Source organism: Perissodus microlepis, chromosome 11, assembly GCF_051167445.1.
Source record: "Perissodus microlepis isolate ML-2025 ecotype Zambia chromosome 11, ASM5116744v1, whole genome shotgun sequence".
In the NCBI taxonomy this organism is placed as follows: Eukaryota; Metazoa; Chordata; class Actinopteri; order Cichliformes; family Cichlidae; genus Perissodus; species Perissodus microlepis.
Genome location: NC_140471.1, coordinates 12,071,530 through 12,085,741, shown reverse-complemented (window position 1 = coordinate 12,085,741; position 14,212 = coordinate 12,071,530). Strand labels below are relative to the sequence as shown.

At 39.0% G+C, this 14,212-nt stretch overlaps 1 protein-coding gene across 3 annotated transcripts in view; it reads right to left on the bottom strand.

Annotated features, from left to right (window-relative positions):
• Nucleotides 1-4,335: 4,335 nt before the first annotated feature.
• The window catches only part of grb10b (growth factor receptor-bound protein 10b), a 64,001-nt gene continuing 54,124 nt past the window's right edge, over nt 4,336-14,212 (bottom strand). For 2 of the 3 annotated variants that reach the window (XM_084942785.1, XM_084942784.1), the window contains exons 7-17: nt 12,758-12,873; nt 12,435-12,509; nt 10,021-10,158; nt 9,736-9,846; nt 9,325-9,423; nt 9,123-9,200; nt 8,877-8,993; nt 8,385-8,451; nt 8,178-8,265; nt 7,945-8,038; nt 4,336-6,978 (exon numbers count right to left, since the gene is read on the bottom strand). In XM_084942785.1, the coding sequence (XP_084798911.1) occupies nt 6,832-6,978; nt 7,945-8,038; nt 8,178-8,265; nt 8,385-8,451; nt 8,877-8,993; nt 9,123-9,200; nt 9,325-9,423; nt 9,736-9,846; nt 10,021-10,158; nt 12,435-12,509; nt 12,758-12,873 (1,130 nt within the window). In that variant the 3' untranslated portion in view covers nt 4,336-6,831. The remainder of the gene's footprint in view (nt 6,979-7,944; nt 8,039-8,177; nt 8,266-8,384; nt 8,452-8,876; nt 8,994-9,122; nt 9,201-9,324; nt 9,424-9,735; nt 9,847-10,020; nt 10,159-12,434; nt 12,510-12,757; nt 12,874-14,212) is intronic. The other variant, XM_084942786.1, reaches the window with a different exon arrangement.

The window sequence follows — 14,212 nt, the reverse complement described above, 5'->3', positions numbered from 1 at the left end:
GTTGAATGAACTAGAGCACTTAAAGTGCTTTATGGTAAAAATGCTATTCTATTATTTCTATCTACTACATACATTCAAATCTGTCAAAATGCTTTAATGCTATTACCACTAGTACTCTTTCTTTATAAAATGCATCCTGACTTAACAAAATGAGGTTCGAAATACTCAGAACCAGCATCCACATCTTGAAATAGAAGCCAAAATGTAAGCTAATGTGCAATAGCACTGAGGTAAGACAGGAGCTCCTACTTACTATGGCAACATTAATTCTCTATCAAAGCAGCAAATTATTATATTCTTCCTGAATTTACAACCCTCAGGCCAGAAATGTCAATGAGTGAGTGTGTGTGTGTGTGTGTGTGTGTGTGTGTGTGTCTCAACATTTCTAGGTTGAATAATTGTCCACAGTGAGTTTTTCAGTTCACCTCTTTTAATTATTTCAATCAAAAAGGGATTCTGGTATATCCGTTTTTCAGGGAGTTTTTTTTCCTTTTCTTAATAGTTTCCTTTGAGAAAATGAGAACATTGAATTTTGCTTGTTAACTCAGTTCAGGAATTGCTATAATATTTCCCAGAGCAGGTGCTAACTACTGGACTACACCAAAGAACTTTCAATGCAATTTAGTATGCCAAACCCCCCACCGTAAATCAAGAGGACGGCTCCACCTGGGTTCTTTCAGCTTCCACGAATGTGCACTATATTAACATTAAATGTGACTTTGGAATTCAAGGTACTAACCTATTTGATTTCCCCTTTTGTCACTTTTTTTCTGAGCATTGAGGTTTGAGGTTCACTGCATGTTTGACTTTCCCACTAGATGGCTCATGCACTTTCACTGGGCTGAACTTATAAGAACTTAACACAGAGTGTCTGTGTGTGAGTGAAAAAGATTACATTTCCTGTGACAGTGAAAGAGACAGTTTGACAGGTGGTGTCATCCAACCATGTAAGGTAACAGAAAATATGCTTATTTTACATTATTTATTCATCATTTGTCAATACACTGATTTTTTTCCCCCCCTCTTTAATATTTGTTAACGCACAGTCTAAATGAATGTTATTTACTTTTATATTAGGTAAGCAATCAATCTAAATGGTAAAAATGGTAAATGGCCTGCATTTGTATAGCGCTTTACTCAGTCCCTAAGGACCCCAAAGCGCTTTACACTACATTCAGTCATTCACACACTGGCAATGGCAAGCTACATTGTAGCCACAGCTGCCCTGGGGCACACTGACAGAGGCGAGGCTGCCGGACACTGGCGCCACCAGGCCCTCTGACCACCACCAGTAGGCAAACATGGGGTTAGTATCTTGCCCAAGGATATTTGGCATGCAGCCAGGAGGCAGCCCTGGATCGAACCACCGACCTTCTGATTAGTGGCTGACCTGCTCTGCCACCTGAGCTACAGCCTAAAGGCAATCTCAGCAAACTACATACAGAGCAGTGTTGGGGAGTAACGGAATACACGTTAAGTATTTAAAATACAAAATATGAGTAACTGTATTCCGTTACAGTTACCGTTTAAAAAGGTGGTATTTAGAATACAGTTACTTTGTTGAAATAAATGGATTACACGGCGGTATTTTCCTGTTTCATTTCCTGTCTCATTGAGTAACGTAACGGAATACGTTACAAAATACATTTTGGGGCATGTATTCTGTAATCTGTAGTGGAATACATTTTAAAAGTAACCTTCCCAACACTGATACACAGAAACACGCAATGCACAGACATAGCACCTCCTATATTAAAGTCTATTTAGAGCTGTAATATTAAGAAGGTAGATGGAAAAACAAATACTGGTTCATAAAGTAATCCATTTCTTTCAGAGTCTCACAAATATTAAACTCTCTCCAGCAAAGTGTGCACAAAAAAGTTTTAAGCAAAAGTATAGGCAACTCACCTTGTATCCGGATGTTATAAAAGTTTCTTTGGTTGCAGGCTGCGAAACTGCAGACATGTTAATCTTTAAACTTTTTCTTTGCCCACAACAAAACTGAGCCTCAACACATGACTCACAATCCAAAGGGCGTGACAGATGGTGTCAAAGGGCAATTTCACGATGCTTTTAATGACAGCCCCGCAACTACCAACTTTTCTTAGCGCCACTAACCACATATCACAAAGATTTATTCTGAATTTTTAATGTACTAAATCCTAAGTCTATCAAATACTTCCAGAGACACTTTATTTGCTAGCTCTTGAGCTGGCTGTAGCATTGCACCATCTTCTGGAATAACCAAGTATTACACTTCATCACTTCATGGGTGAAAGCCAGCTACACGAGGTTTTATGACATCACATTTTTAACGTTTCCAGGAAGGCTTTCTACAAGATTTTGGCATGTGTCTGTGTGAATTTTTGCCCTGGAAGAAATTTCACACATTTGTTATAACAGAAGCATCCTACTACAGGACCACACCCAAAATGAGGGAATACTTAAAGCCCCCAAGAATGGGTTGTTCTGTTTTATGCAAAAGGACTGAATGAAACACCCAAAATTAGTTATTAGTAGATGTGTCCATTTAGTGTATACAGCACTTGACTCAATTATCTGCAATTTACCCAAAGTAGCAGATAGAATAGCTTTATAATTTGTTTTTCACATTCAATTTAATGCACTGTGTTAGTCCCTCACAGAAACCTTCACATGCTACTTTTAATAAGACGTATGAAAGGGAAGCTTCTCTGCATAAAGACAAACACTGTCTTTTTTTATATCAATGTATTAATGTTTTATTCTAATTACAATAAACAGAATATATCAGTCCCTTATTTGTACAAAAATACCTGAAAAGGTTACAATTAAGATTTATCAGCCATTAAACTATTTACAGATTGAAGCAAAGCACATTATGAATACAGAAGCTCTCTCTTACAAAAAGAGATAAGTTACCGTTTTCTTTTTTGCATTCCCTGAAATACATAAGTTTATATTTTTATAGATATATTTTTACTTTTACTCATTTGTACAGCCACATTATCTTGCATTATGACAATGTTATGAAAATGCACAAGAGTCAGAACAGATCACGCCACCTTTGCAGAATAAGGGCCAAATGTCTGAGCTCCAGAAGCACACCAAAACTGCAGCTGAAGAGAAAAGCATTCATACCTAACAGCTTATACCAGATTCAGAGTGTGTGTGCGTGTGTAAGTGTAAGTGTGTTTTATATGTAGTCATCAAGTGTATATGGACAGTAGCTTTGCCATTGGTCCACATCTTAGACCTAGTTGGTGCACAGGAATGGTGGTGGGGTGTATCAGAGGCACGATCTGTGGGTACAAGTTACCTGACTGCCAAAGCTAACAACATGCTCCAACATGAGTGATATATGCTTGTCTAATTTGAGTGTGTATTTGGCGGCGCGGGAGGGAGGGGGGGGTGTGTGTGTCCAAATTCCTATAACTGAGACTTTGAATCAGCTCAGGAAACCAGTATTTCAGGCCTTTAACAACAAACAGAAAAAAATATAAACAAATAATGAAAAAAACCAAAAACACCGTGTTCTTTAAAAATAGCTTGTTCTGTTTGATTTTCTCCATATATACTTTAAGTAATCACAACTAGCAAATGGGTGGTGCATGCAATGGAGAAAAGTCTCAGCTTAATTAAACTACAATATCCAAGTTTGTCATCATTGTGTACTCGTCTTTTGACAGATCAGTAATTTTAACATGCTTCAAGTGCGCCCTGAGCAACCCAGGTATATTCAGTTCAGTTAGGCAAAAACATAGATCACCAAATATCCTTACTCCACCTTCCATGTGTTCCCCAATTTAAACTGAGTTTCGCATTTAGTGTTAGTACAACCCTGACCGTTTTTATGCAAAATATAAACCCACACTTACAAAGCTCCCTGTACTGTCCCTCACATGGTAACATCTGCTACATCAAAACAAAGCCTCATTGGGGGGTACTTAACATTTTCATATTACAATAAACTAACGGTAAGGACTCAGCAGCTTAGGATGACTTCCAGCAACTGTGAAACACTTTGTAGTGTGATAATCCATATTCGTCCAAATCTCTGCAAGTAAAACATCAGTGACAGACTCCTCCCGCATTCATACAAGGATTAAAAACAGCATCGTCCTTTTTTCATTCTTAAAAAGGATACCATTATTGTTACATTGTTTATTATATCCAATCTAAAATTTTTACTTTAATTTCTAAAACTCCTTTTTAACAAGGTGAAGAATGACAATGTTGTCCTCTACTTGACCGAGTTTCCCAAAACATTTGTGGATTTATTACTTTAGTTCATGTCTATGGTTATTTTTTTTAAGGACACCACGAGAAAGCCAACTTTAGAGGTTTTGTGTTCTGGAAAATTTTGATATCTGGAATAAATATCAGAACTGTCAAAGAAAAAAAAAAAATTCAAAGTGATCAATGCTTTGGGAAACCCAGATACCTTTCATTCTTTCATTTTTCCAGCATGCCATCATTTGGAATGACAATGTTAACACTACGGAGGCCAGTGTGCTTTAAACATGACTTCATAACAAGACTGATGATAACAAATCATTGCTGAATAATCAAAACTAAAAAGTCAATATAGGTCATGTCATTACAATTCTATTAATCACCCTGAACAATGAATTTAAAGTAATGACAAAAACCAAAAAGTACCGAACAGCGCTGAGAAAAAGATATCTAAAAATTTCAAGTAATCAGTCACATCCAGGTAAATAAATAAACATTTTGCTGCAACAATAAAAACAAAAAAAAGCCATTGCATCTTACATAAATAATGGTGACCACGCGGAGTGTCAACATAGCGCTGCTATTCTGCATCTCACTTCTAAAATACCTTAAGACAACCTGCTGGCAAATAATAGATGGCTGTTGATGTAAAAATGGTAGAAAAGAATAAACACTCCGCAGAGATTGTTGATTCTGAACCTACTTAAGTGGAGGAAAGCGAGAGCCTCCAACATTTACGCCCAGTGTATCTTTGAGATGCTTGTTGTGCGTCATCTATAGCGGGAGTGTACGAGTCTATCCAAAGAGAAAGCTGATCTATATGGAGACTCCAAACTGAAACAGGTTATTCTAGGAGCTCCATCGTGGACAAGTTTTCAGCCAAAAAATTTATTTATTTTTATTATTCAAATTGTTTTGTGCGGGACAAAAGGTAGTCACAACTGCTTCCAGACCAACTGTATGAGCCGTACACCTGCTGTTCTCAGTCTGATGCTCCTATTGTTGTCACTCAAACACACATATTTAGTAATATTTCCAGTTTTCCCTCTCTGCTTACTGAGTATGTTCACTTTATCGAAGAGCAGGCTGAAGAAAGAGTAACAAGGCCGGGATAGGAAAAACGAGAAGGCGGCGATACAGGTATCACTGTTGGATGTCCTGATGGTGTACTTTTGTGAAAGGTCTTTCCTGGTGGTAAAAAGGTGGGCTGTAAATGTATGTGTGACTGTGTGTTTTGGTACAAGTAGTTCCAGGTAGAAAGAAAAAAAAAAAAAAAAGGCAACATTATGTGAGAAGTAATGCACAGAGTCTGCCATTAATGTCAGAACACACCAAACGGTTTTCATTGCCACATGTTTGTTTTACAGCAGTTATGAGGTCAGTGACGCTCCTTTATGGAGCAAAGGAGCGTCACTGTGGGACGGAGGCTCCCCACAGGATCGTCTGCATCTCTGGGGGGAATTTTTTGTTTTATTTTTTTAAAAATGAACCACATTTCCTTTGATGTGTTGGTAGTTACCTCTAGAGGAAATGCTAGTGGTTATCCTTCCCTGTGCTGTGGCAAAGAGAAATGAAGCACTGATACCGTCCTGCATACAGCTGCAGTAGTAATTTTGTTTTGTTTTTTTTCAACTGGGCCTCAATTTAATTTGACCAAAATTCACTCTTCTAGTTATACTTGTTTTGTTTTTGTGGAAGTTGCTTTAGGAATATCTTGGAAAACTGAATTGCAGGTAGGATAGATAAAAAGCTTATGTGAAAATCAAGAGCTGTTAAAATCCAGGATGCAAAAAGGTGGATTTTGTCTTTAGTAATGATAATAACTGAAGCTGAGTGTGTGGGAAAAGATTTTGTACTTATACCAAAAGCTTTTTTTCAATAACTTTTAATTTTTGCAAAATTCAATGGGATTAAAAAATAGAAACCCTGGTGCCTCAAAATGTCCATGCATTCTTATGACACTAGAGGGCGATGGCACCACCTCACAGTTAAGTAATGCGCCACTTGAGAGATCATGCGCCATCCAATGCCATGCCCACTTCAACGAGTACAAAACTAAGAGACAAACTCTTAATTCATTCTGAGGACGTGTGATAAAAATGAGCGAGACTCGTTTGTCCTTAAAGAGCAGAGTGGTCCGCATGAAAGCTTCAATTCTCCTGCTGATTGTCCAGTTGAAGGGGAACGGTGCCCAAATTTGAGCAGCGTGGTAAAACCTCGAGGGCCCACGCTTTTCTGGTGACTACTGGTAAGAATAATGTGGAAGATTCTGCAACAGCATCGACACAATTGGCAGTGTTCATTTCTTTCATCTTCTCTTAAAACTGCGAGCCTCTGGAGTCAAGTTGTGCATCAGACTCCTCGAACCTCCATGCAGATGAAACAAAATCCCCCCAAAAAATAAAAATTAAAAAAAAAAAAAATATATATATATATATCAGCAGTCTCCAGCGAACTCACAACAATATAAAAACAAGTGTAACAACAACAACGTCAGTCAATTCACCAGCTTCTTACAAAGATAAAAACAAAAAGAAACGATCAACGGGGAGATTCTTTCCATTTTAGGCAGAGTCAGGTCAAGTGTTGGGGGCGGGGTCATGTGATCCGAAGGTGTCATAAGGCCACGACGGTGCACGGGTGTTTGAGTTTGCAAGGCAGCACTCCTCTGTTGAGCTGGTAGAACTCTACCAGCTGAATCAGGTCGGTGAACTTGGTGGCGCCGTCATCAAGGCTGAAGAAGCCTTGGCCATCCTCTTCACACTGGCGGCACAGGCGAGAGCGAACGGCAGAGGGAGGGAAGAGGTGAAAAAGACAACATCAGACTTTCTTCTTATGGATCAATGAAATAATTTGAAATGCCTGATTGGTGCATTTTTTAACATAGCTTATGAAATAATGCTTTAACCCTGAAGAGCCTGGATCATCAAGTGGAGTGATTACTGAACCTTATGAAAAATTTAAAAAACTTAAATATCAATTTGCATATATGTGTTTTAATTTTGCCACAGCTGGAATTTGTGCAATTTAGCTTTTTATATTAGTGCTGTCAGCGTTAATGTCGTTAAAATGACGTTGACGCCATAACCGTGTTGACGCCGTGCAGCGGCTACATACCATACATACAAATAAAAAATATATATATAAAAAAAATATATATAAAATATAAAAATATAAATAAAAACACTGGTGGATTAAAGATCGCAAACACTCATAAATATGGTACACTTGGCATTACAGGGTTAACAGATTAAGCTACCATGGAAGTTGCAGTATTTAACAAATGTATTAGACCAACACCCAATGTAAGTTTTATGCAACAGCTGCCCTAAACAACAACAACTGCTTGTAATAATCAAAATAATATTTTCGTTTCTGTAATGGTTAATCTACACAGTAGCAGTATGGGCAACCTCTTTAATCAAAATTATCAATGAATTGTTATCGATGAATTTCCCAATTTAATGTTGTATTTAAAAAAAGTTGAAAACAATAGTAAAGCACATTTAATTTGGCATCTTAAGGGGAAAAAATTAGTTAATTACTTACATTCCTGAACAGGAATTCTACTTGATTAATTTTTGACAGAGTTCTAAAACACTTGTGATTACTTACTTTAATTGTGGTCTAATAGATTTGGCAAGCACTTAAATGCAGTAAAGTAAAGCCACCAGGTGCAACAATATACAAACACGCACGAGACATGTAACAAGTAAACGAGAGTCTTACCGGTAGGATCTGGAAATGCTTGATTTTCTGGTGATGGCACAATGTGAGCACAAACGCCTTGGGATTACTCTGACTGACTCTCAGCAGAAACAACCTGTGCAACAAAAAAGGAGACGAAATGTTGTAAAAGCCTTCACTTAGTGTTACAGATTCTATATGTATATAGACACACAGATATATAAATAAATAAGTGTAAAAATATATAAAGAAAAAAGCTTTGCCAGCTTACTTACCCATCTACTTGTCCCTGCTGGTGGATAATGCGGTGGGACTCTTCTCTGGTTATCCTGCCATGGAACCAGAGCTGAGCTATGTGGATGACTGCAAAGAATAACATTTATTTTTTTTAAGTACATTTTTATAAAATAATGTTATATACATAGAAAGAATATGCAAAGTTAGGGATCAGTTGCAAGTTTTTTTTCCTGTTTTGCATTTACCTGAGCTTAGTGAGGAGTGGTGTAATGGACTGTGGGACCCCAGTATGTTCATTCGTTGAGTCCTCTTCTGAGAAAGATGCCACACACAGACAAAACAATGTGGTTTAGTTCATGGTCTGTTTGAGCGACAGTAAACAGCAGCAATTTGTAGGTTCTTAACATAATCCTGATAACTTTAAGTGAAAAACAATCACTAAAACATTAAACAGGCTAAGGAAAGTTCAGATCAAATGTGGTGAATGCATGGTCTAATTTTAAGACTGTGGAACCTGATCATTGTCTCGTTTACAACTGGACAGAAAATGGAATTTCAGACAGCCTAAATCATGTACTTAAAAGTCACCTTGTACATTTATAAATTAAATGAATTCATCTTTTCCAACTAGCTCTCTATAATTATCGGAGCAAACATAAACAGAGCTGCAAGGATCCTAAAAAAACAAAAAAAAAAAACAAAACCTAACAGGTAACAAAAAGCCGAGCATCTCTCACCCGCCACGCGTGCCCCTCCTCCATGGCAGCACTCTGAGCTTCGACCGGGTTGTCAATCACTCTGCCTATCCTCCCTGAGAAATCCATTGCCACGAGGGAGTTCTCTGATACGCTCCTCTAGAGGGAGACAAAGACGCATGACAGTCAAAATACAAGAGTGCAGTCAGACTACATAGGAAGGCAGATCATTTGCCTAAACTAAGTCAGACTATATCCTTACATGCACAATCACTCCAGTAAACTTACCACAGGAGCTGAAAAGTGTGAAAGTAAAGTTTTCCTTTGTTGAGGAATCTTGTAATTCTGGTACAATACGATCCCATACTGCAAAGGAAAAGGAACAGAGTAGTGAATAAAGGCCATCAAATTACTTGCATTACAAACAATTAAAAGGTTTGATGGTAGAAGTCATGTTGGCTGTACTGTGATGTAGGCAGTGCAGAATTACCTTAAAGATTCGAAAAGCAGTCATCCAACAGCTTCTGCTCTGTTCGTCCTCTGCACACAGCATTCTCAGCTCCTTCATATCCCCTCTGCTTTTATTAGGCTGCCAATGAACAATTTACACAATCAGAACAGAGACGACGCTCACTGCATCAAACTCTTATTCTTGACACCACTTCTATCACCATTATTATTCATTGGAGAGAGAAAGATGATATGAACAACAAAACCAAAGACAGTTCATCTGAGTTTATAACTCATAAATCACAGGGAGGAAAAAAGTTACTGGGCTGATAAACCAGTGCTACTGAGACAAGAAACGGCACAGGATATCAATCATACTCAGCTCATAATATTCCATCATTCCACTATTTCATAATTAGATAAAATCTGTTTCATCTCACTTGCGTCTCACCTTGATGCAGAACCCGTAGTCTGTGGGTGCGCCGTGCTGCTTCTTGCCTGTGATGACAGTGAAGATGTTGCTGTCCTCGAGGTCTGCTAGTAACTGTAGATGTCTGGGCTCCTGGAGACAGAAATTAATAAATCAAAATATCACAGAGGAGACAGCCCGGAGGCACACGAACAGACAGAGGCGTGTGCAACTCGGCCGTCAATAATACGGAGTTTCGTTCAAGGAGATTACATTTAAGGTGGACTGTATTTTGCGTCTGAGATGAATGGAGCGAGCCGCCGTTACCTTTGAGGTTCCTTTTGTAGAACAGTAGAGCCCTGAGCGCCGCAGAAACATGTAAACCTTCTTCCACGATTTCCTTCCCACCTCCTTCATGTACAGATGTCCCTGGATTTCTGGACAGCTGTTGGTGGCTAGGAAGTTCTAAAACAGGGAGCGGGAAAATGCAAATAATTAACAATTTATTCTCTCTGTCATTTCTTTTGTAAAAAGAAGCCAAATTACATCTGAAGCCTTTGAACCCCCTGTCACTACCACAGGCAGAAAACTGGCACCATCTGTAGGGGCATCAAAGACAGGAGGCTCATTGTGACAATGTGTGAAAACTCAAAGGCTGTCACAATCCTGATAGTGACATTTGTACATTTAATTACAAAAAATAAGAGAACAGTATATGCATAATTTACTAATACTGCTTGGAAAAGATATGTTTGTTAAACTCAAAAGAAAAACTCCATTAAAACTGTGTCCTGCTGTGTTTTGTGGCTTTAAAATGAAAATCGTGCATTTCTACAAGCCTAACTTGTCTTATAGGTGTTTGAAGAATTGGGTGTTTGTGGTTTCCATGTTTTAGGAAAGCATTTCACCGAGAACTGCAAGTCAAGTTACTGAAGCTGATCTGGAATCTGTGGCTTGCGGGTAAAGGCAAACTGTTCCACAGTACTTTTGAATATTTAAAGCATGTGTTTCCCAGTGTTTTGGAAACAATTTGACATTAGGCTTCGTGCATGAACATTATCCAAAATCTGCACATTCACACAGAACGTTAATACAAAGAGCTGTCCCTTGGAGGCCGTTCGCTTCAGTAACTTACTCACATGCATCTTGCATAATGCCAAATATTGCAAACACCTGGAGGAGCTCAGGGTTAGAGAGCGCCTTAGTTTACACAGGACTCTAATTGAGTGCAAAGATCTTGTGTTTGGAAGAATTCCGGCTCTGGAAATTCCTGACAACTCCAGCTCACCTCATTCCGATCCAGTTATTAACTCCTCTATGCAGAGGATAAGTGCGCATAACTTCTATATGATCAGCCGGAGGACTTAAAAGCTTTCTGTGAGTGGCTACCTTGCAGTGATGGATTCCACTTGTGATTTTAACTCTGACAGCTCCATTACATGATGCAGGAGAACGCCAGCCAATCCCATTAAGATATTTAAAATAAAATCTCCTACCAGACATTTTCTCTTTTTTGATATTTGTAAAGAGTATACTGGGAGTATTAGTGAGAAGCCAAAAAGTACACATGTGACACACATGTGGAAACAGTACTGAGAAAACATACAACAGGTAGGTGCAGATTCCAACTTGGCTCATAAAAACAAACTGAGTGTAATTACCTAGAACCCCAAAACAGAACACATGGCTCGAGGCCCGAGTCATTCTAACCAAAAGGTCACCATTTGAAAATTTTCCACTTTGGAACTACGCGAATTGTTAGGATTTACTATTGCAGAGAGCACACTCAGAAGATGGATGTATGAACATAAAGATATTTGGAGAATTATACACAGGAAATCCCACGAATATAAACCTGCCTCGGCCCAACCTGTCTAAGTCCTTAGAGATTTCCTAAAGGATGAGAAGTCTGGAGAAAGGATCATTCAACATCTAACATGTATCGACAGCCAGCTTTTCTGACAACCATTTACAACATCTGTGATAAAACATGAATAATTTCCTAACACGTACAGCTGCGAGTTGGATCTGAAGCTCTGAATATGATGATACTGACAGGCACAATTTTGTCCACCAAGCAGAAGCCAATTCAAGTCACTGGACACACCCATTGCAAATTAAAATGACAGCACATATTTGTAACTACATTAGCGAAAGTCCACTAAAAAAAACTTCAGTAAACCTTAATATCTTAATATATTAGAAATCCGACCAGCCTCCTTCACAAAAGCGGCTCACCGAATTACCATCATAATCCTCCAGTCCACAACCTGCCCCCATCCCAAACCTCCCACAACATTAAAAAGGGGGTAAATGTTTTAGAAGATATTTTATTTTTGGCCCCATCATTCATTCTGCTGTCTGTACATTTTAAAAGACACGGTTAAAAAATTTAATTCAGCTGTGTTTTGCTCGTATTTCCATCAATAAAAAAAAAAAAAAAAAAAAAAATCCCAACAGCACAAGGGTAGATCCGAAACTCTGCGTTCTATTTCTGATGGCTTAATTCCATCCATCACAAGAGCCGGGCCTGTGGTGTGTGCGCCGAGACAGTCGTGTCAACAGGGGATCAACACTAGTTATTACTGCAGGCTCTGACGAGACACACTGTCTAAGGGTCAGAGGTGAGGTATGCCAGCTTGATTGTACAGTATGTATGTAGCAGGCGCTGACTCTGAAAACGAAACTGTTTGCGTGTTAAGAAGAGCAGCGAGACTGCAGCGTGTGTGAGCTGTACGTACCTGAAGGAGCTGAGATGGTAGAATTGCATGATTAGTTTCCTGGCACCACGCGACCATGTGCTCTGGGAAAAACGTCTGTTCAAAGAAGGAGGTGTGGAGAGAGAGAGAGGCAGAATAACAGATACTGTGACGATAATTATAGGGTCAGATTTTGTGACAGAAGCACAGGTGACTACTTTCATTATTGCAGTCTGCTGTAATTATGAAATAATCTGCAAGGTTGAGTTGGCCCAAATTTGTTGTTTTTACACGCTCTGTATCTCAACAAGATGCCGTCACGAATGACATGGCAAGTAAAGAAGTGTCTCAGGAAAAATAATTACCAGGGGGTTTCTGAAGAATTCATATTTGGCATAGTTCTTCCTGAAGAGGAATCTACCGTCGCTGTTCATGGAGGCCTGGACCTGAACCACCAGCTCATGGTCTTCTAGACAGCGCTCTGAGAGGAGACGGGAAAAGTCAAGCTAATTTCACAAGCTTGGCCGAAAACATCTTCAACATCTCACAAACACACACACACCCTCCCACCAAACTTAAATAATTAAACAAGAGAAATATTAGTCATCAACATTTCTTGTAAACCAGAAATTAAACTTAAACGGGGGAGAAAAAAACAAAACAAAAAAACTCAGTGGGGTACTTTCGGCTGCTCCCTTATTTCCCAGGAGATTGCCACAGTGGATGTTTAATTTGGCACAGATTTTACGCCGGATGCCCTTCCTAATGAAACCCTCCCATTTGTACAGGCTTGGCACCGGCATGAGGAGTACACTAGCTAGCTTGTGAGTTTGTGTCTCCTTCCTCGCTCAAACCAGGAATCTTTTACAATTAGAAGTAACCGTGTTTACTACTACTACACAGTAGAGCCAGAAAGGAATCAATCGCAGTCATTTGGTCTAAATTTAAAAAAACAAAAACAAAACATAGAAGCAGTATGATGTCATCTCATCTTTTCCCAAGATAAAAAAAAAAGGACAGGATGTCATTATAATAATTGTAATGTACATATGTCCGTATGTTCCCCATCTCTGTCGCTGACGAGTGGACCAATCTTGATTAAACTTTGCATAAACATTGCTTAGGGCACTGAGTGCCAACATCTATATGGGATATACAAATACTTTATATTCCTGGCATATGTATGTTTAGATATTCCCTATGTAGTATATATCCATATAGATCACTAAACTACAGATATGCTTTATTGGTTTGTGCTCATTAATCCAGATGAAACCAGTGCCTCTCAGTGCTACTAAATAAATGGTTAAATCTGTGAATCAACTAAAAGTGTCCTTGAAGGAATGTGGAGTCAGAGGTCCTGCTGATTTAGAGTTTCTGATTGTGACACATTGGACTGGAACATGAGTCACACGGTTACAGCCTCCGAGTCCTGTCATGTCTTAAATTAAAGACATCCTGCCTTTTCAAGTGCATCTAATTAAATAGTGGGACTTACCAAACTTTTTGAGGACCATTAGACACCAGATCAGACACAACTCTTTCATGTAAAAAAAGGAATACTCGAGAGAAATTTTTCAGTAAACTCATCTCACATTATTATCTCATTCTGTGAGCCCCCTCCTCTTTACCCCCGCGGCCACAATCTCCACTCTGTCACGACTCATCTTTCTCTTTCCGTTTAATCCTGTTGCCTGTCTCATGAGTCACTCATGTTCGTGACCGTGACTCACCCTGGCAGCCCTACCTCCCCGCCTGATAGTTGTTAACCTTTGCAAACCCACTAGCAGAGGTCAGTGTTACTTATCTCAAAGGGCCAT